Source organism: Gymnoscopelus braueri (assembly GCF_963280865.1).
Source record: "Gymnoscopelus braueri genome assembly, chromosome: 7".
Taxonomy (NCBI): Eukaryota; Metazoa; Chordata; class Actinopteri; order Myctophiformes; family Myctophidae; genus Gymnoscopelus; species Gymnoscopelus braueri.
In genome coordinates this window covers 56016175-56037959 of record NC_137608.1, presented here as the reverse complement: position 1 = coordinate 56037959, position 21785 = coordinate 56016175, and the positions used below count along the sequence as shown (strand labels likewise).

The window sequence follows — 21785 nt, the reverse complement described above, 5'->3', positions numbered from 1 at the left end:
AATTCATAGATACTTACATTTTTTTGTCTCATTCCTATAAGCCAATAATGTGATGACCAGCGGACCGGTAGGCAGTGGTTCCGGTAGGAGACTCTTTGTGTCTCCTACCGGAACCGCTGCCGGTCATCAAATTGTTGTCTTAGGAATGAGACAAAAACTAAAACATATCCATGGGGCGACTAATCCACTGAACTATCCCTTTAAACCCTCTAGATTTAGATTTTTGTATAATTGTTTACATTGATAGTCTGATTAACCACTTAAGCCCTATTTCATAATATTTTCTTTTACTGTTGCTTGCAGCCGTATTGAAACACACAGTCCATTAATGCTACTTGACATAGAAAATGGAAAAAAAAAGAGGGGGAAAAATCAGTTTCCCCCAAACTGGATATATCATATTGTTTTATGATGGATTAAATGTATTAGTTGGATTAACTGTTTCACCACTATGACAGCCTGATATGAGACACACTGATCTGTCCACATGATTCACCCATAGACAGTAAAAAGATATGGACACAGGGAGCTCCATTGGTTTCTGCAGAGCCGTTATGAAGCCACTTTTTCGGCGAATTCAAAATTCACCATCTTGGAAACTGAAACGCCTGCTGCCTCTCCTTTGTCTCCCCACCGTCCTCCATGTGAATGAAGTCCAGATGAAAGAATCTTTTAAAAAGTAAACCAACCAACCAACCAACCACGTTGTTCCCTCAGAAAGATAAGTTGTCCAGCCGGAACCTCGGGGGGGTTTAAAGACGCTCTCATTAATAGGGTGGGGGGCACGTAGGGTGGGGTGTCTCTCATTAATAGGGTGGGGGGGCCACGTAGGGTGGGGTGTCACATATGACGATGGGAAACAGCACCACCAGGTCAGGAGACGCTTTCACACCAAGACTCACCTACAGGGAGACAGAGAACACACATTAGACATCTTGTCAAACAGCACCACCTAGAGGAGAGAGAGAGAGAGAGAGAAAACACACATTTGACATTTAAACACATCTCGGACAGTGATTGTCAAAGTGTGGTCCAGGGACCCTCAGGGTTCCTGGAGGGGGTTCCTAATGCACAGTTACAGGTCTGTAACTCTGAGAGTGTACAAATGGAACCAAATGGACCCGTAATCTTTACTCGATATGTATTTATTGTAGACCCACTGAAACAGTTGATCCATGGGCTGCCTTTAGGGAGACTCACACAGATATGTCGTTGTTCATCACACTGTCTGCAGTGTGTGGCACAGTGTGTGGCACAGTGTGTGGCCCAGCCGGGGGAAGAAGCTACTCAGTCACTCCTCCCTTTGACACAGAGCCAGCAGATCACATGGTGTCCGTTTGCCGTCCTTCTATTTCCAGAACCGGACGGTGTATCAATGCACAACGGTGGTGAGGCGGAGATGTTCAAACATGATGTCTGTCTAGCAGATCAGCCATTTACTCCATGTATGAGTTATGGGAGAGTTATGGGGGTCCTTTAACTCATTCCCTGCCAGACTTATTTCTGGCTGTGTTTGCCCACTGCCAGCGATTTAGTGTTTTTTATAACTTTTAAAAAATCGTATTTTTTTTCCATTATGATCGCAAGTGCAATGGTTTCTAAACACACAGGCGAGTCGTGCACGCCGCTCAGACAACAGACATTCCAATCGGGGCGGAGTCTCTCTCCTCCAGCCCAGTGTAAAAACCCCATGTATCGCCATGTGAACGGAAAACTCACTTACTTTTTCCACCTCGCCACAGACCTCGCTAAATCCCTCACGATCTCATGATCGCGTGTTCAACTGTTTGCAGACACACAGGGTAGTTGTGTGAGTGGTCCAGAGAACACATTTTCAATCGGCGACATTCCATTTTGCAGTAGTAGCAGTTTCTAAACAGCGTCGCTAAACAGCGTTCCACGGCCGAGAAATGCAAAGCCGAGAGAAAAGATCGTTTGAAGGCGGGACCTAAACAGGAAGCGGGCGGAAGTGAAAATCGTCGATATGACGTATTTCCGTATCCGGGTGTGCTACGATGAAACGTGTCGTGGGCGAGAGATGAAGGAGGTTGTTGGTTAGAATCCACCGTGTGGTGCATCCAGCTTTGTGGAGTGTCTAGACGAAACACCATCGGCCCGTTCGGGAGAGGGACGCCGGGCGAGGACACATTTTTAGCAATGAATTTCCAAAACTTTTCCAAAACTTTTCCAGAATATTTAGCCCAATTTCCAGGCCTATAAAACAATCATTCAGTGCAATAATGTGTCTCTTACTCCTATGTACAATGCCCAAAGATAGGCAGTGTAGCAAAAATAAAGCATATAATATAAAATAGTACAATTTCATCCAACATTTCGTGCAAAATTAGGGCATAGTGACCCCGCGAGCGAAAATAGGAGGGGTGGACGACGTCTTTGCACGGTTCGTTGTCGCTCGCGGTAGGTCAGGACGGTCTCATTCAAAAACAAGTATTTTAATGAGATTTCATCGCCCGCTCGCTTCGCGTCACGTCGCATCGCTGGCAGTGCGGATGGGGTGTTACACAGCCCGTTCGGCGAAAAACTACTTACATATTTTGTGTAATGTTATACATGTTTATGAAAATGTTTTGTATTAAAACAAATCAATAGCCAAAAACAATGCATAGCCAAATATTTTTCCAGGACCTTTGATCAATTCCAAACCTTTTCCAGTACTGGATTTTTTTAAATTTTATTTCAAAATATTTCCAGGAATTTCATGACCGTGGGGACCCTGGAAGAGTGATGATGGTCATTGCATGTACTCCTGCGGGCTGGGGGCGGAGCCTGTCAGCGGGGAGTGTTGGGCTGGAGGAATTTCACTGCATAAAATCACATAAAAACCTGCATTTTTCATCGCATAATCAAGCGTTTTTCTGGAGGGTCTAACTGCTGCGGAGCGTACTGTGATGGTGTAGGAGGTGGTGTAGGAGACCCTTACCGTGATGGTGTAGGAGGTGGTGTAGGAGACCCTTACCGTGATGGTGTAGGACAGTGTAGAGACCCTTACCGTGATGGTGTAGGACAGTGTAGGAGACCCTTACCGTGATGGTGTAGGACACGTCCAGGATGCTGCAGTTAGAGATGGTGTAGGCCACGTTGGGCGGGATGCTCAGCAGGATGTCGGTGCAGACGTCCTGGGTGTGGGGCTTCAGGGCGGGGCCCTGGGCCACGGCCAGAGGCTTGGACAGGATCAGCTTGCTGCTCTTGTTGTGGGTGTAGAAGGCCTGCTTCTGGGACAGGCACACCTTGGGCGTGGCCGTCCGCGACGAGGCGTTGCCGAACTCACAGATCATCTTCACCGTCTCACCTGTTTGTTTACCGACCGGAGAGAGAGAGAGAGAGAGAGAGAGAGAGAGAGAGAGAGACCAGACAAAACAAACCAGAGTGACTGAATGCTCTGAACAGTGAGGATTTCATCCACTACAACTATGACGAATAATGTCTGTCGACTTCCTTCTTTTCACGAAAACTACATAAAAACTACATAAAAACTACATAAAATCATCAAACCCCCCCCCCCCCCCATCTCAAACTACTTTGTTCCAGGCTCCGCCCAGAAGCAAAGATTTGAGTTACAAATGTTGGCTTTAAAAATATATATATTATTACTTAATGTTTTGAGGACAAAAATTCATTTAAAAAAAGAAAAAAATATAAAAGTGCTTTGCGCGTGCATGAGTCTCTATTTATGCTCCTGCACTATTACACAAATTCAGGCGCCCGTGGTGCGCGGGTGTCACAGACCGAAAATAGTAGATCTACAAGTTGTGAGCTTGTAGATTGGCTATTTTCTGCATGCAGCTACTGTAAGTGAAAATCATTTCAATGCCATCACGGACTGGCCAAAAATAGATTTTAGTCAACTAAATCAACTGTAGATTTAGTCAACAAAACTAGACTAAAAGTAAAACATTTCAGATGAAAAAGTCTTGCTTCAGGGACAATGTCGGGTCTCGGCTTTTTTCATTTCCTTAAAGGTAAGTAGGCTCAGTGTGAAGGAGGAGTCGTTATCTTACCGGGAACAAAGGCTTTTCTCTCCAAACGCACGTTCATGGTGATGGGCCCCGACGCACACCACAGACAGCACAGTGTCATACTGTTAGAGCCCACTAGAGGAGCCTGTGAGGGACAAACAGCACAGTGTCATACTGTTGGACCCCCAACATTATATGTATTTGGCCGCGGGCCCCCATCTCAAAATTTTAAGTTCCAGGGACCCTCAGAAGCAAAGATTTGAGTTACAAATATTGGCTTTAAAAATATATTTATATATTCAAAGATTTGCACATATCTTCATCTTTTTTTTTTTTGAATAGCCCAAAGTATACAATAATGGTTAAAGTGGTTAAAACGATCGTGACGCTATACAGGGTCCCCACACATTTTTAGCAATGAATTTCCAAAACTTTTCCAGAATATTTAGACCAATTTCCAGGCCTATAAAACAATCATTCAGCGCAATAATGTGTCTCTTACTCCTATGTACAATGCCCAAAGATAGGCAGTGTAGCAAAAATAAAGCATAGAATATAAAATAGTACAATTTCATTCAACATTTCGTGCAAAATTAGGGCATAGTGACCCTGCGAGCGAAAATAGGAGGGGTGGACGACGTCGTTGCACGGTTCGTTGTCGCTCGCGGTAGGTCAGGACGGTCTCATTCAAAAACATGTATTTTAATGTGATTTCATCGCCCGCTCGCTTCGCATCACGTCGCATCACGTCGCATCGCTGGCAGTGCGGATGGGGTGTTACACAGCCCGTTCGGCGAAAAACTACTTATGTTACATATTTTGTGTAATGTTATACATGTTTATGAAAATGTTTTGTATTAAAAAAAATCAATAGCCAAAAACAATGCATAGCCAAATATTTTTCCAGGACCCTTGATCAATTCCAAACCTTTTCCAGTACTGGATTTTTTAAATCTTAATTTCAAAATATTTCCAGGAATTTCATGACCGTGGGGACCCTGGCTATATTAACTTATTTAGCTGGGGGACCCTTTGGAACCCCCCCCCCCCCCCTCATGGACCCAGTGTCCTGCTGTACTCACCACCATGTCGTTCTGGTTGGCGTCGATGTGGTGCACGAAGTTGAACTCGGTCACAAAGTCCTTGGCCAGGTGCCAGGGCCGGTTGATGGACACCGTCAGGGTGTAGGAGATCTGACCGTGGACGCCGCGGAACGACGACGGGAAGTTCCTGTGCAGAACAGGAGGGGGAGGGGGAGGGGGGGGGCAACGAGATGTCAGGATGATGATGAAACAAGAGGAGCAACAAAGATAATCTGCTGTTTCTGTCTGATGTTCCTCCTCCAGAACCAGAACTTAACCCATTCAGTCAGGGAACGCATACTGTGTCATTTTAGATTTACCATAGACCATTATTTTATACTTTGGGCTATTAGAAAAATAGCTTGAGCTTGTAGATCTGTTTTTTTTATTTTTTATCTTGACATTTTGTGCAACGAACATTTGTAACTCAAATCTTTGCTTCTGGGGGATTCTACAAATGTTTTCTAAATCCTAACAGTTTTTGCTATAATATCAGAGGTTATCAAACTTTTTTCATGTCAAGGACCACCCGAAATGATATGCATTTGTCCGCGGACCCCCATCTCAAACTATGTTGTTCCAGGGACTCCCCCAGAAGCAAAGATTTGAGTTAAAAATGTATGTATATATTCAAAGATTTGCACACATTTTCACGATTGTTTTTCAAAAATATCAGATCTACAAGCTCATAGTGCGGCACTCGGTGCCACGCCATGAGCTTGTAGATCTGATATTTTTTTAAAGCCAATGAAATCTAAAATGACACAGATGTGTTCTCGGATCGGAGGGGTCATCTGTAGACCTTATTTTCCACATACATTAAACATTGGAAGTCTGGCACTCTTTTCAATCTAATAGATAAATGTCTACAGAGAGATCATGAATAATAGGGTTGTCTGTTAAACTACAGTCCTGCCTGGTAACATGCTGTTAGCTGATGATGTCAGCGCTTTAAATGGAGAAAACATTAAAGAGGTTAAAAAACACCTGGTTCTACATGATGCTGCCTTACTGAAGTCAATTACTACTAATAATTAATCATGTTAATGTTAATTATTACTTTTCATTAACTACGGTACTTTGCTTCTGCTGTCTTTCTGCTCTACATGCAAAGTGTCTTGAGACAACCTGTGGATTTAGCCCTCTATACCTCGTCTGTCTGTCTCTCACACACACACACACACACACACACAGACAGACAGACAGACAGACAGACAGACAGACAGACACACACACACACAGACAGACAGACAGACAGACACAGACACAGACACAGACACACACACACACAGACAGACACAGACACAGACACACACAGACACACAGACACACACAGAGACACAGACACATACACAGACACACAGACAGACAGACAGACACAGACACAGACACAGACACAGACACAGACACACATACACATACACATACACACACACACAAAGTACACACCCCTGAGGCAGCTGACAGGAGAAGGGGTACACGTGGGTTCCAGGTTGGAGTTTTGTAGTCCCGCCGGTCGCTGCAACGTACAACACAAAGCTCATTAAACATGTCCCCAGTAGGGTTTAACACCGGGATTCCCTGGAGACGGGAATCCCGGGAATCCCGAAGTTATTTACCGTCGGTTGGTTGTTTTTTCTTGTTAGAAATGACTACTAATTAGTAGAAAGGCCTATCTACAGCGCGGAGGAATTACTATTATAATTAGCCAAGTTACTTGCCGCGCTGCCGACCAGGGCAGGGTCCCATCGTCCCGTTTTGAACCAATATGAGACGCACTGAATTTAACAGTAATGAACAAAATAAAACACAAGGAGAAGGCCAGTAGTTGGTCGTAGAACCCAGGTTGGACCTCCTATGCCACATGTTCAGTCTGCACCGCTCGTGCTGCTACGCAGCGACGGGTAAACGGAAGACTTGCCCTACAACACGTCACCCCCATTTATTTCGCAGACAAGCGGTTCTTGTATTCTTCTATTTGTTTTACTGAGGATAAGGTTAGGAATACAGTTTTACTGAGGATAAGGTTAGGAATATAGTTTTACTCAGGTTAAATGTAGGAATAAAGTTAGTTGTTGGCACCGTTTTACTGAGGTAACGTTTAGGAATAAGGTTAGGTTTAGGCATAGTTTACTGAGGTTACGTGTAGGAATACCAGGTGAATACCGCCGGATTTGCCCCGGGGCGACTGTGTTTTGGGGCGAGCGTGTTGCCACGAATACGAGCGCAGCCGATGATAGCTTAGTATGCCTACTAACTCCACCACGTCTCCAGAACTGAAGAGAAATCGCACGCTAAAGTTAATGCGTTACGGTTAACGGCACAACACATGGTGGTCTGTCTGATCAAACAGAATCCCCAAAACAAGAGCAAACAGTCCCGTAACATAACGTCATGTCAGACAGCAGTGTCACACAGGTGGCTACCCCAATCACCTCCCGATATATATGGTATGGAACATCTTGTTCTAAATCTGATCATTTTCTTGCATATTTAATAGCAAATAGATAGGTGTCAATGCTTACTGGGAATACAGGATAGGTGGTTACAATAGGGACATCTGGGCACCTCGGGGTAAAATTGGCTATTTAAGTATCTACATATAAATGCATTTTAGTGGGCACTAAAATGTTTACCCTTTAACGGGAATTCCCGGGAAGCCCGGGAAAAGGTCTGAAAATTCCCGGGAATTAAAATGAGCTATTTCCCGGACAATGTTAAACCCTAGTCCCCAGTCAATCACTACTGTATAGGCATGTCTGTCTGTCTGTCTGTCTGTCTGTCTGTCTGTCTGTCTGTCTGTCTGTCTGCCTGTCTGTCTGTCTGTCTGTCTGTCTGTCTGTCTGTCTGTCTGTCTGCCTGCCTGTCTGCCTGTCTGTCTGTCTGTCTGTCTGTCTGTCTGTCTGTCTGTCTGTCTGTCTGTCTGTCTGCCTGTCTGTCTAGCAGATCTACAAGCTCACACAGTGTCGCGTTGCAACGTGTTGTGAGCTTGCAGACCTGATATTTATGTGTCTAATGTTCTCATGTATTTGTTACTTAGGTTGTTTTTTCTTGACCACAATGTAAAAAATGTAATTTAGAAAGCATGTCGCTTAGGCTGATGTTAGGTTCATTGCCTGGTAGTGTTGTTTGAGCCGGCGAAGGAATGGCGGATTCGGCGAAGCTCCGAAATACCCGTATGTGTCTCAAAGAATAGTTTCAAATGTACAGAATGTTATCTAGATAGTATATTGTATATTGTTTGGACTGATGCTAGGTTCATTGTTTAGCTGTGATCCTAGTTTACTGAGACACTACACTGTCTCTGTATTCTATGATCCTATAGTTTACTGAGACACTACACTGTCTCTGTATTCTATGATCCTATAGTTTACTGAGACACTACACTGTCTCTGTATTCTATGATCCTATAGTTTACTGAGACACTACACTGTCTCTGTATTCTATGATCCTATAGTTTACTGAGACACTACACTGTCTCTGTATTCTATGATCCTATAGTTTACTGAGACACTACACTGTCTCTGTATTCTATGATCCTATAGTTTACTGAGACACTACACTGTCTCTGTATTCTATGATCCTATAGTTTACTGAGACACTACACTGTCTCTGTATCCTATGATCCTATAGTTTACTGAGACACTACACTGTCTCTCTGTATTCTATGATCCTATAGTTTACTGAGACACTACACTGTCTCTGTATTCTATGATCCTATAGTTTACTGAGACACTACACTGTCTCTGTATCCTATGATCCTATAGTTTACTGAGACACTACACTGTCTCTATGTATTCTATGATCCTATAGTTTACTGAGACACTACACTGTCTCTGTATTCTATGATCCTATAGTTTACTGAGACACTACACTGTCTCTGTATTCTATGATCCTATAGTTTACTGAGACACTACACTGTCTCTGTATCCTATGATCCTATAGTTTACTGAGACACTACACTGTCTCTCTGTATTCTATGATCCTATAGTTTACTGAGACACTACACTGTCTCTGTATTCTATGATCCTATAGTTTACTGAGACACTACACTGTCTCTATGTATTCTATGATCCTATAGTTTACTGAGACACTACACTGTCTCTGTATTCTATGATCCTATAGTTTATTGAGACACTACACTGTCTCTCTGTATTCTATGATCCTATAGTTTACTGAGACACTACACTGTCTCTGTATTCTATGATCCTATAGTTTACTGAGACACTACACTGTCTCTCTGTATTCTATGATCCTATAGTTTACTGAGACACTACACTGTCTCTGTATCCTATGATCCTATAGTTTACTGAGACACTACACTGTCTCTATGTATTCTATGATCCTATAGTTTACTGAGACACTACACTGTCTCTGTATTCTATGATCCTATAGTTTACTGAGACACTACACTGTCTCTGTATTCTATGATCCTATAGTTTACTGAGACACTACACTGTCTCTGTATCCTATGATCCTATAGTTTACTGAGACACTACACTGTCTCTCTGTATTCTATGATCCTATAGTTTACTGAGACACTACACTGTCTCTGTATTCTATGATCCTATAGTTTACTGAGACACTACACTGTCTCTGTATTCTATGATCCTATAGTTTACTGAGACACTACACTGTCTCTCTGTATTCTATGATCCTATAGTTTACTGAGACACTACACTGTCTTTGTATTCTATGATCCTATAGTTTACTGAGACACTACACTGTCTCTCTGTATTCTATGATCCTATAGTTTACTGAGACACTACACTGTCTCTCTGTATTCTATGATCCTATAGTTTACTGAGACACTACACTGTCTTTGTATTCTATGATCCTATAGTTTACTGAGACACTACACTGTCTCTGTATTCTATGATCCTATAGTTTACTGAGACACTACACTGTCTCTCTGTATTCTATGATCCTATAGTTTACTGAGACACTACACTGTCTTTGTATTCTATGATCCTATAGTTTACTGAGACACTACACTGTCTCTCTGTATTCTATGATCCAATAGTTTACTGAGACACTACACTGTCTTTGTATTCTATGATCCTATAGTTTACTGAGACACTACACTGTCTCTGTATTCTATGATCCTATAGTTTACTGAGACACTACACTGTCTCTCTGTATTCTATGATCCTATAGTTTACTGAGACACTACACTGTCTCTCTGTATTCTATGATCCTATAGTTTACTGAGACACTACACTGTCTCTGTATTCTATGATCCTATAGTTTACTGAGACACTACACTGTCTCTCTGTATTCTATGATCCTATAGTTTACTGAGACACTACACTGTCTTTGTATTCTATGATCCTATAGTTTACTGAGACACTACACTGTCTCTCTGTATTCTATGATCCTATAGTTTACTGAGACACTACACTGTCTCTCTGTATTCTATGATCCTATAGTTTACTGAGACACTACACTGTCTTTGTATTCTATGATCCTATAGTTTACTGAGACACTACACTGTCTCTGTATTCTATGATCCTATAGTTTACTGAGACACTACACTGTCTCTCTGTATTCTATGATCCTATAGTTTACTGAGACACTACACTGTCTTTGTATTCTATGATCCTATAGTTTACTGAGACACTACACTGTCTCTCTGTATTCTATGATCCTATAGTTTACTGAGACACTACACTGTCTTTGTATTCTATGATCCTATAGTTTACTGAGACACTACACTGTCTCTGTATTCTATGATCCTATAGTTTACTGAGACACTACACTGTCTCTGTATTCTATGATCCTATAGTTTACTGAGACACTACACTGTCTCTCTGTATTCTATGATCCAATAGTTTACTGAGACACTACACTGTCTTTGTATTCTATGATCCTATAGTTTACTGAGACACTACACTGTCTCTGTATTCTATGATCCTATAGTTTACTGAGACACTACACTGTCTCTCTGTATTCTATGATCCTATAGTTTACTGAGACACTACACTGTCTCTCTGTATTCTATGATCCTATAGTTTACTGAGACACTACACTGTCTTTGTATTCTATGATCCTATAGTTTACTGAGACACTACACTGTCTCTCTGTATTCTATGATCCTATAGTTTACTGAGACACTACACTGTCTCTCTGTATTCTATGATCCTATAGTTTACTGAGACACTAAACTGTCTCTCTACATGCTATGTATGTGTTTACCTTGTTTATTTTAAGTCACTCTGGAAAAAGAGTGTCTGATAAATGACTACATTGTAAATTGTACGATGTAACAATAATACATCTTGAATGTTTGAACGCAGTTTTCCACTGGTGTCTGTCTGTGTGTCTGTGTGTCTGTGTGTGTGTGTGTGTGTGTCTGTGTGTGTGTCTTACCACCATTTTCTTGCAGCAGGGCACTCTTGATGTTGAAGAATTCCAGTTTTGCGCTGATCTGGCGTCTCCTCCGTCTCCTCCTGCCTCCCCCTCCCCCACTGGTCGACCAATGAACATGAGCTTTGCCTGTAAACAAACAAACAAACAAACCAACCAATGAACATGAGCTTCGCCTGAAAACAACAAACAAACCAACCAATGAACATGACATTTGCCTGTAAACAAACAAACAAACCAACCAACCAACATGACATTTGCCTGTAAACAAACAAACTTATACACATTCATATATCGTCGCTAGCTTATCGTCGGGCAGAAAAAAATCTACATTTTTCAACTTTTTTTCTTTTTTTTATAAATCAGTGCTGAACACCCTTTACGTCTGTGGGTGGGTTTTACAAATATTGAACCAACAAAAAGTATTAAAAAGCACTTCTGACTAAACCTCCTAACTCCACTTGAGCTGTATGTGGGTAAAGTGATGATAATATAATGTATGTGGGTAAAGTGATGATAACATAATGTATGTGGGTAAAGTGATGATAATATAATGTATGTGGGTAAAGTGATGATAACATAATGTATGTGGGTAAAGTGATGATAATATAAGGACACATTCAAGTATATACCAACTTTGATGAGGCAGTGTTGTGTTTTTTTTTGTGTTTTTTTTTTCTTTCTCAAAAGTTAATATTTTGGACATGTCTGGTTTCTGCCCGACAGCAGAGATATGTAAATAAATAAATAATAACAATCTGGGGACCCCCTGTTTGGGACCCACTGCTATATATTAACTGCATGGTCTTATAGATCAGTTGTTACCTTTGACCTGCAGGATGATGGAGGTGACCCCCGTAACATATCTTATATTTAAATCGTCTAGAGGGTGGGTAGGTGGGCCAAAAACTAGCTGATCTGTGAGCTTGTAGATCTGCTATTTGTGGCTAATGTTCCCCTCAGAATAGGGATGCTAGCCTAGGGTTCAAGTGGTTAATGTGGTAATTGGTTAAAACGTCCTATCATCACGCAGAGATTTGGTGGACCCCCTGTAGTAGCTCAGACTGAGGACCCCCTGTAGTGGCTCTGACTGAGGACCCCCTGTAGTAGCTCAGACTGAGGACCCCCTGTAGTAGCTCAGACTGAGGACCCCCTGTAGTAGCTCAGACTGAGGACCCCCTGTAGTAGCTCTGACTGAGGACCCCCTGTAGTAGCTCAGACTGAGGACCCCCTGTAGTAGCTCTGACTGAGGACCCCCTGTAGTAGCTCTGACTTAGCTGTAGAATACAACCCTCGTAGACGTATTTATGATTCTGACGATTTCAATCTACGAGAGTTGTAGGGTTCACGCCCCATGGAGACATGGACTTTCTGCACTATGCCCCTTAGACACTCCAAACATGTACAAATTGAAAATAAAGGTGCGTACCTCAAAGGCCCAAATGTTAACTACTTCTACGGGGTAGTAGTTTAATGTAATAATCCATATATTTCAATAAAGAAGTGTTTTAATGCCGTCTGTGGCCGAACGCCATTTTTTCACCCTCGTTTACTTCCTGTTTACATTGAGTGTAATTCCGGGTTTCACCGGATGCGCCCCCTCACTACCCGTCACTACCGCCCATTGGGAACTTCCGACAGAATCGGCCACAGACGGCATTAAAACACTTCTTTATTGAAAGATATGGATTATTACATTAAACTAATACCCCGTAGAAGTAGTTAACATTTGGGGCTCGGCGGTAAGCGCCTTTATTTTCAATTTGTACATGTTTGGAGTACTTTGCAGGGCATAGTGCAGAAAGTCCATGTCTCCATGGGGCGTGAACCCTACAACTCTCATAGATTGAAATCGTCAGAATCATAAATACGTCTACGAGGGTTGTATACTACAGCTAGCTCTGACTGAGGACCCCCTGCATGGGCGTCCCGGCGGACCCCCTGTATGGGAACGTGCAGTTAACCACTGCTATATATATGAACTACACACGCATGGTCTTATAGATCAGTTATAACATGGTCTTATAGATCAGTTATAACATGGTCTTATAGATCAGTTATAACATGGTCTTATAGATCAGTTATAACATGGTCTTATAGATCAGTTATAACATGGTCTTATAGATCAGTTATAACATGGTCTTATAGATCAGTTATAACATGGTCTTATGGATCAGTTATAACATGGTCTTATAGATCAGTTATAACATGGTCTTATAGATCAGTTATAACATGGTCTTATAGATCAGTTATAACATGGTCTTATAGATCAGTTATAACATGGTCTTATAGATCAGTTATAACATGGTCTTATAGATCAGTTATAACATGGTCTTATAGATCAGTTATAACATGGTCTTATAGATCAGTTACCTTTCACCATGAGGATGATGGAGGTGATCTTGGTGTCCTTCGTCAGGTCAAAGGTCAGCCTGCCGGTCATCAGGTCTCCTCCGGCCCACGTGTTCCTGTCGTTCAGAGCCGAGAGGTTGATGGAGAAGTTCTTCAGGGTCTGTGTGAACATCTTCTTCTCAGTCAGAGACAACAACGACAACAACAAGCCTTCTCCTCCTCCTTCTCCTTCTCCTCCTGGATGTGACTGGACTCTGGAGCTACTGGACACTGGTCATCTGTTATCATGTCTTTATACTGAAGAAAACCATGTTCATTACATATAAATACACATAATAACACAGTAATAGACACACAGTGTGTGTGTGTGTGTGTGTGTGTGTGTGTGTGTGTGTGTGTGTGTGTGTGTGTGTGTGTGTGTGTGTGTGTGGGTGTGTTGCGTGCGAGGCTACTAGCTACCAATGTTTTGGAATCGGTGTTGCCAGACCTTGCGAGAGAAGCAAGTAACTGGTTCTGTGAAGGAAAAAAAAAAGGGCAAACTTCTGTGGTGACATTAGTCACGTTTTACTACTGACTGACGTCTAGGACGTTCCCGGTGGCCTTTCATGGTCTTAAATGTTAGCGTTGAGCAATGCTAATGGTTCTCCATGCGAACGTTCCTGTGACTGTCAGACAAAAATGTTTTGCAAAAATCTGCCTCCTGGTGGCGCTATAATAATGATATGAAGAATCAAACAGATCCGTCTTGATCACATGAGTCATGACTATAGAGATCATGTGTGCAGATTTGTGTACGGCCGGACAGGGTGCAAAACATAGTCTTGGCCATGCCTTTTGGCCTGGAGGAGACAATAAACAACTACCCCTACCCCCCCCCCCCTCCTTAATTTTCCTCTTTTGTATATATATATATTTTTTCTCTCTTCATACCAGTAACCTGTAAGCTGATTGTATGACATTCTGTATAGTAGTGTGTATATCTGTCTGTCTCTTATATGTCATCATGATTTGTGTGCATGGGGTTCTCATCTTAAACAAGCTTAGTGCTTAGTGAGAGTTCCAGTTTAGTAGACCTTGTATTGTGAATTTGTACTGTTATGTACTATTATGTACTGTCATGTACTATTCTCATGTCTTACTAAATAAACTACATCAATCAAAACCAATATTTACAGACTTTACAGAAAAACAAGCCCAAAGTCGCTTATAATAAGCAGACATGGCAACGCTGCTTTGGATGCACTGCGCATGCGCCGTGCGTGCAGGGCGCGTCAATTTTCCTTTTTTTCCCTCAACTTTATTTGCACACAGATTATATTATTTATTCTATATTACAGATTATACACAATGCACATTAATACACACTAGTAGACTATCAGTTATTTAAATACGTAATACATCTTTATTAGAGCGACAACAACTTTTATATACATTTAACTCTAAGGAGAATCTAAGGAGTCAACAAACTATAAAAACTGGTCAAACTTTAAGAACGAGGCAAAACTTGAAAAAAACTGCAGATCTACAAGCTCACAAATCCTTGCAGTGCGAGGCGTGGTGGAGGGGGGGGGGGGGGGGGGGGGGTCACGGCCTGAAAAGGTTGAGAACTATTTTTAGAGTCTATTTGAGTGATGGGGTTTACAGCATGCGTCTACAACAGGGGGTCCTTAGATTTTACATTAACCACTTGAACCCTAGTGTAAGTGTCTGTGACACTTGATTCCTTTTAACTTCAATTGTTGCTTTAGTTTGAAGTTGATTTGTTATTTACTTTGCGTATTTTGGGATACCTTTATTTTGACACTTCCTGTGCATTTTGGGACACCTTTATTTTGACACTTCCTGTCACCAGACCGGACTTAACTGAGGCATGCTAGCTTCACAGACAGATCCTTTCACTCAGTGACGGTCAGAGCAGAGAGACGCACGTTTGCACATCAACGTGAAAACTCAACGCTGAAGCTACTCAACGTCAATACCACCAATACATCTCATCTACAGCCACCTTGTGCTTAAGTCATCAGCCCACTGCCCCCCAAGTTTGTCACACACCAACACAGTCACTAGTGTACTCATTGAGGGGACTTATAAGTTATAATGGGTAGCCTCTCTGGTGGGAAGGTTACTAAAAGGACAATAAAATTGAAAAAATAAATAAAAAATATAAAATATAAACAAGAAAACATAAGGGTGAAAATCAAATGTTTTTCTCAATGTGATTGGAATTTAAAGGTTCCGTCTCACAGGTCAAAGGGATTTAACCAGGAATTAAGAACTTTTAAGCTGCATTTGATACATTGTTGAAAGGGACGTCTGCATATTTGTACTGCAATTTGTAGGCTTTGTTTGATATTCCTTTTGCTGTTCAAAGTGATACTGTGGAGTTGCTCTGTGCTAAACGGTTTATATACACTGAACACCAACCCAGACCATTTAACCTCTGAAGTCAAAATAATCACACAACAGCAAAAATCCCAGCAAATGTCAAACACCAACGAGACGACCGTCAATATGGAGCATCCTGCAAATTCAGAAGAGACAGTCGGCACACAAGACGCTACTGAATATGAAAAGGCATTCACCAAGGCATATACTAACTGGACGCATTCAGCAAAAGATGGCCGAACAGCATTCAAATCATTTTGTTCTGAAGAGATCCTCCAGGACATCAAACAAACTGTTCAGCACCAACATGATGTAATAAGTCAACATTATAAATCAATTCAACGCAACTGCACTGCCACCCCGGACATCGTCAAAAGAATGGATACCTGCATAATCATCACAGAAGAGATATGTGAGATAGTGGACAAGTACCTGGAAGCCCTTGACAGGCCTTTTAATGAGGAGCTCGCAAAGGTACGCGTCAGAATGGCCTTAAATAAGGAGGATTACGGCTCTATTTTTGGAAACACCAACACTGAAACAGTCATCTCCGAAACATCCCATAACACAGAGAAACGGACACAGTCCCGTGGAACCGGCCAATTGCACCCAAAACCCCCTTCCATAGTCAACACTGACGATTCAAATTCCATCTCCAGCCACCACTCTAAAACTTCCTCCAAAGCCTCAAGAGAGCCGATGCAGAGGCAGACCTTGCCGCTAACCAGGAGGAAGCCAAGGCCCTGCAGGAAATCCAAGAAGCAAAAACTAAACTAAAACAACTTAAAACACAAAAGGACATCCGAGTAGCAGCAGCACGGGTCCAAGCATACAACAGATTTGATGGCAATTCTGAACACCACAACAACCCACTCTCCGCTCCTCCAAATGTCCCATCAAGTGCTCAACCTAACCCCATCTCATCTCAGCCCATACAAACATTCAGTCACACGTCAGCTACCCTGGACACCACCGGTCTCGCTCAATCACTCATAAGCTCACTCAGTATAAACCGTCTACCTGCTCCCGAACCAACAACCTTCTCTGGTGAGCCATTACAATTCATAGACTGGAAAATGTCCTTCATGGCACTAATAGATAAACAACCTCTACCCGCTAGTGAAAAAATGTTCTATCTCAAACACTATCTGGCCGGAGAAGCCCTCAGAGCAGTAGAAGGTTTCTTTTATAGAACCTCGGAGGATGCCTACCAGGGAGCTTGGAGAGTTCTACAGGAGAGATACGGAAACGCCTTCGTAGTGCAAAGAGCTTTCCGGGACAAGCTAACGAAATGGCCCATGGTCAGCTCTAACCCTCCGAGACTTTGCTGATTTCCTCCAGAGCTGCGTTGAGGCAATGCCACATGTTAAAGGACTATCGATACTAAATGACTGTGAGGAGAATCACAAAATCCTTAAAAAACTACCGGAGTGGATTGTGTGTGGCTGGAGCAGAATTGTTATAAAGGAATTGGATGAAGCTGGCGACTATCCAAGCTTCTCATGTTTCACTAAGTTCCTTCAAACGGAAGCCAGTAGAATCTGTAACCCTATTGCCTCTCCATTTTTGGTGAATCGCAGACCCCCAGATGAGAAAATGCCTAACAGAACCCGGGTTTTCCATACCACTGCCCAGAATGACAACTCCATGTCTTCATTCACCTGCCCCATCTGTGCCCAGGAAGCACATGGTGTGGCTACATGCCCCATATTTTCGAAGAAATCTATGGAAGACAAGAAAGCCTATATTTTCAAAAATCATCTCTGCTTCGCCTGCCTTAGAAAAGGACACGTTAGTAAAGAATGCCTGAGGCGACATACCTGTGGCGTGTGCAATCGACGACATCCTACCTGCTTGCATGACGACAGAGAGAGACCTGTGGGAGAAATGGCGAAGGAGTCTACTTCCTCAAACAACCATTCAGGTCAGGAGACCCATCCCGCCGTGTTCCAAAGAGCTTCTACCACCTCAAGCATTGTTCCCGTCATGTCGTCTACAGAGGAACCAAAGAGAGAGAATGCATCTCTGTCAGCACGACTGTAGGGTAACCTGAGTGAGGATGAACACCTGCAGGAGCTTCTGAAGGAGAAGTCCAAGTTGGAGCAGAGACTAGACGAGGCCAGGATGGAACTTCTGCAGGCACGGACAACCCACAAAGATAACATCAGCTCTCTAGAGGCCCAGATATTCAGAACCAACTGTAGTGTCACTGAGCTGCAAACGCTTCTACGACACCAAGACGAGTCGTCCAAAACCTACAGAGAGAGAACAGACGTACAAATAGCTGGTCTGGAACAGCAAGTGCAAGAGGTTAATAAGGGACTCGGGAGTGCTGAGCAGCAGGTCACAGAACAACAGGAACTCATGCATAAACTGCAAGCAGAGTGGTGCGTAGAGAAGACCAGCCTAAAGGAGGAGGTTGCAGCTCTACAAAGGGGAAGAGATAAGCAACAGACAGAAGCAAATCAGTTGCGAAGTCTGGCTTTTAAGAAGATCCATCAGAAGTCATCTGCCCCACCACCTATGACTAGTCTCCAGGCTGTAGCAAAGGACCTTCTCAATCCTACAGCAGGGGACGGGAATGTACCCGCTGAAGGATGGCAACAATGGAAACAGAGGGATAAGCAGATAACCAGTGAGCTGTACGAGGCAGACTTAGAAAAGGCCTTGATTACCAGCCAACTTGAATTTGATAACAGACAAGAGAGAGCAGGGGAACAAGGAGATAATAGCTTCTCCACGTTCATCCAACTGATGCCCATTGTAGCGTTGATCCTGGTATCCGTCTTGAGTCAGTTTATGGTGTCCACACCCCCCTACAGACTCTACTCCAGACCATCCACTGGGCAGAACATACGACGGCAGACAGAAAACCTGCAAGTGGACTACTATGTCACTAGGGATTTAAATCTGAGCACAAGGGCTCAGCGCTGCAGAAAATTGAGAAGAATGTGGAGGATGACTACGCCTCCAATATCAGAAATAACTGCTGGAAGGAGAGTGAACGACTGGACAATTAATCCTCTCAAACCTCATCGAGCCTGTAAACGTTGTGAATCATGTTTCACTTGGAATGAGTTACCCTGTGTAACATGATTGGGGGGAGTGTAAGTGTCTGTGACACTTGATTCCTTTTAACTTCAAATGTTGCTTTAGTTTGAAGTTGATTTGTTATTTACTTTGCGTATTTTGGGATACCTTTATTTTGACACTTCCTGTGCATTTTGGGACACCTTTATTTTGACACTTCCTGTGCATTTTGGGATACCTTTATTTTGACACTTCCTGTCACCAGACCGGACTTAACTGAGGCGTGCTAGCTTCACAGACAGATCCTTTCACTCAGTGACGGTCAGAGCAGAGAGACGCACGTTTGCACACCAACGTAGCGCGACACGGTACGGAATGTTTGTTTGTTTGCCTTGACTTTCTGTAGCCTGTTTGTAACCTGTAACCTTGTATTCTGCACTTTAAGTGCGCAGTTTGAGTAAGGTTGTTTATATGTTGTTCACAGCGCCTGTTGTGATGTTTGGTGCAAACAAATGATTGTTTGATGTTTACCTGAAGCCAAGGTGGCTTTGTAAGCAGCCCAGCCCAGTATAGCACCCCTGGATTAGCGGAGTGAGGTACAGGAGTGTTCCTTTGTTTGTTGTTTGTTTGAATTTTCTTTCTGACTTATTTTGGGATCTATTCATTGTTTGTCTGGTATTTTTGATTTGGTTATGGTACATTTTAGTTTTGGTATTTGCATTAATTCACTGAATTATATCAACTATAAATTAACTTTTATTGTTGAATTGTACTTTGAAAGTGATATTTTGAAAGGCACTGATTTTATTGTTGAGTGAAACTATGAAATGATTTGACTAACAGTATTTATTTCCATTTTTATAGTTTTCACGGTGTTCGAACCAGAGCTTCAATCTTGTTGAAGAAAATAAATACACCTGTTGAAACCATCCATCTTCGTTATCATCATTCAGTATCCAAGGGCCGCTACACCTAGCATCCCTATTCTGAGGGGAACACTTGCAGAAAATAGCAGATCTACAAGCTCACTACATATTATATTCACTGACAGATGCAACTATACTATTATTATTATTATTATTATTATTATTATTATTATTATTATTATAGGCTACTATACTATAACTATACTGACACCGTCAATTCACAGGTGTACGCCTGCTAAATGTCCACTAGATGGCACCAAATATCCTTGAATCCTTGTAGAATGAACATGGAAGTTGTCTATTCAACTTCCTAACTGAGAGAGAGATGAAGCAGGGACCCCCACTACATATTGTATAGATGAGAGATGAAGCAGGGACCCCCACTACATATTGTATAGATGAGAGATGAAGCAGGGACCCCCACTACATATTGTATAGATGAGAGAGAGATGAAGCAGGGACCCCCACTACATATTGTATAGATGAGAGAGAGATGAAGCAGGGACCCCCACTACATATTGTATAGATGTGAGAGAGATGAAGCAGGGACCCCCACTACATATTGTATAGATGAGAGAGAGATGAAGCAGGGACCCCCACTACATATTGTATAGATGAGAGAGATGAATCAGGGACCCCCACTACATATTGTATAGATGAGAGATGAAGCAGGGACCCCCACTACATATTGTATAGATGAGAGAGAGATGAAGCAGGGACCCTCACTACATATTGTATAGATGAGAGAGAGATGAAGCAGGGACCCCCACTACATATTGTATAGATGAGAGAGAGATGAAGCAGGGTCTATTCCACATTTGTGTTGCTATGCAACACAAATGTGGAATGCCCCACCAAAAGGAGTACAGAAGCCCCCCCCCCCCCCTCGAACTGTCTATTGTACATATTTCTTGTTTTTCATACCCGTAACCTGTAAGCTGATTGTATGATATTCTGTACAAATGGAACCGATTGGTTCCATTTGTACACTGTTTCAGTGGGTGCTGTTTCAGTGGGTGCTGTTTCAGAAATCACAGATTAGAGCCAGTGTTGCCAGATTTTGCCAGAGAAAAATGCAACAATGAAACCGATCCCAATAGAAGCGACTACTAGGTCCACTTGAGCGCCCGTATGCAGCGGCTATTTGAAAATAGCAGATCTACAAGCGCGTTGTGGTTGATGATACTGGTGGAGTATCAAGAGTGTGTTTTAGTGGTTCAGTGGTTATCAAACCACCCAAGGGGGAGGTCCCTAAATGATGTGTGGGGGGTCCCCTGATGTTTTTTTTTTTTTTTACTGTTGAGTGAGAAAACAATGTTGCACATTAAGCAAACCATCATACAGTTATGTAGTCGGTCGGTTCCATTTATGTCCCATACATTTAATATCCTGTATTTAATTCCTCTCTGTCTGTCTCGTTTATGTCACCCGATAGCGTAACTCGGACAGCGTCCGACCGTTCTGTAAACTGTAAACAAACCTAACACGTTTTTATTCTAATCTCACATCCCACCAGGCTAGACTGGCCCCCAAGTACCGATGTCCAAATATGAAGTTCCACACGACTCAATATTTGTGAAAGGCTGACGTCATGTTGTTGACGTGTAGATTCTCCGGCTAAGAATAAAGGATTCACTCAGCGCTCCATTCTGTAATAGTTCAACGTG

At 42.5% G+C, this 21785-nt stretch overlaps 1 protein-coding gene across 2 annotated transcripts; it reads right to left on the bottom strand.

Annotated features, from left to right (window-relative positions):
• Positions 1-779: 779 nt before the first annotated feature.
• On the bottom strand, positions 780-14172 carry LOC308089649 (arrestin domain-containing protein 3-like). 2 transcript variants are annotated; one of them, XM_080434506.1, is made up of 7 exons: positions 13799-14172; positions 11429-11554; positions 6509-6578; positions 5060-5207; positions 4020-4122; positions 3045-3310; positions 780-902 (listed from the first exon to the last, which is right to left on the bottom strand). In XM_080434506.1, the coding sequence occupies exons 1-7, from the start codon at positions 13947-13949 to the stop codon at positions 807-809; spliced, it is 960 nt and encodes a 319-aa protein (XP_080290632.1). In that variant the 5' UTR covers positions 13950-14172; the 3' UTR covers positions 780-806. The 2 variants fall into 2 exon arrangements, with proteins under 2 accessions (XP_080290632.1, XP_080290633.1); XM_080434507.1 differs by having other exon boundaries at positions 11432-11554.
• Positions 14173-21785: the final 7613 nt, after the last annotated feature.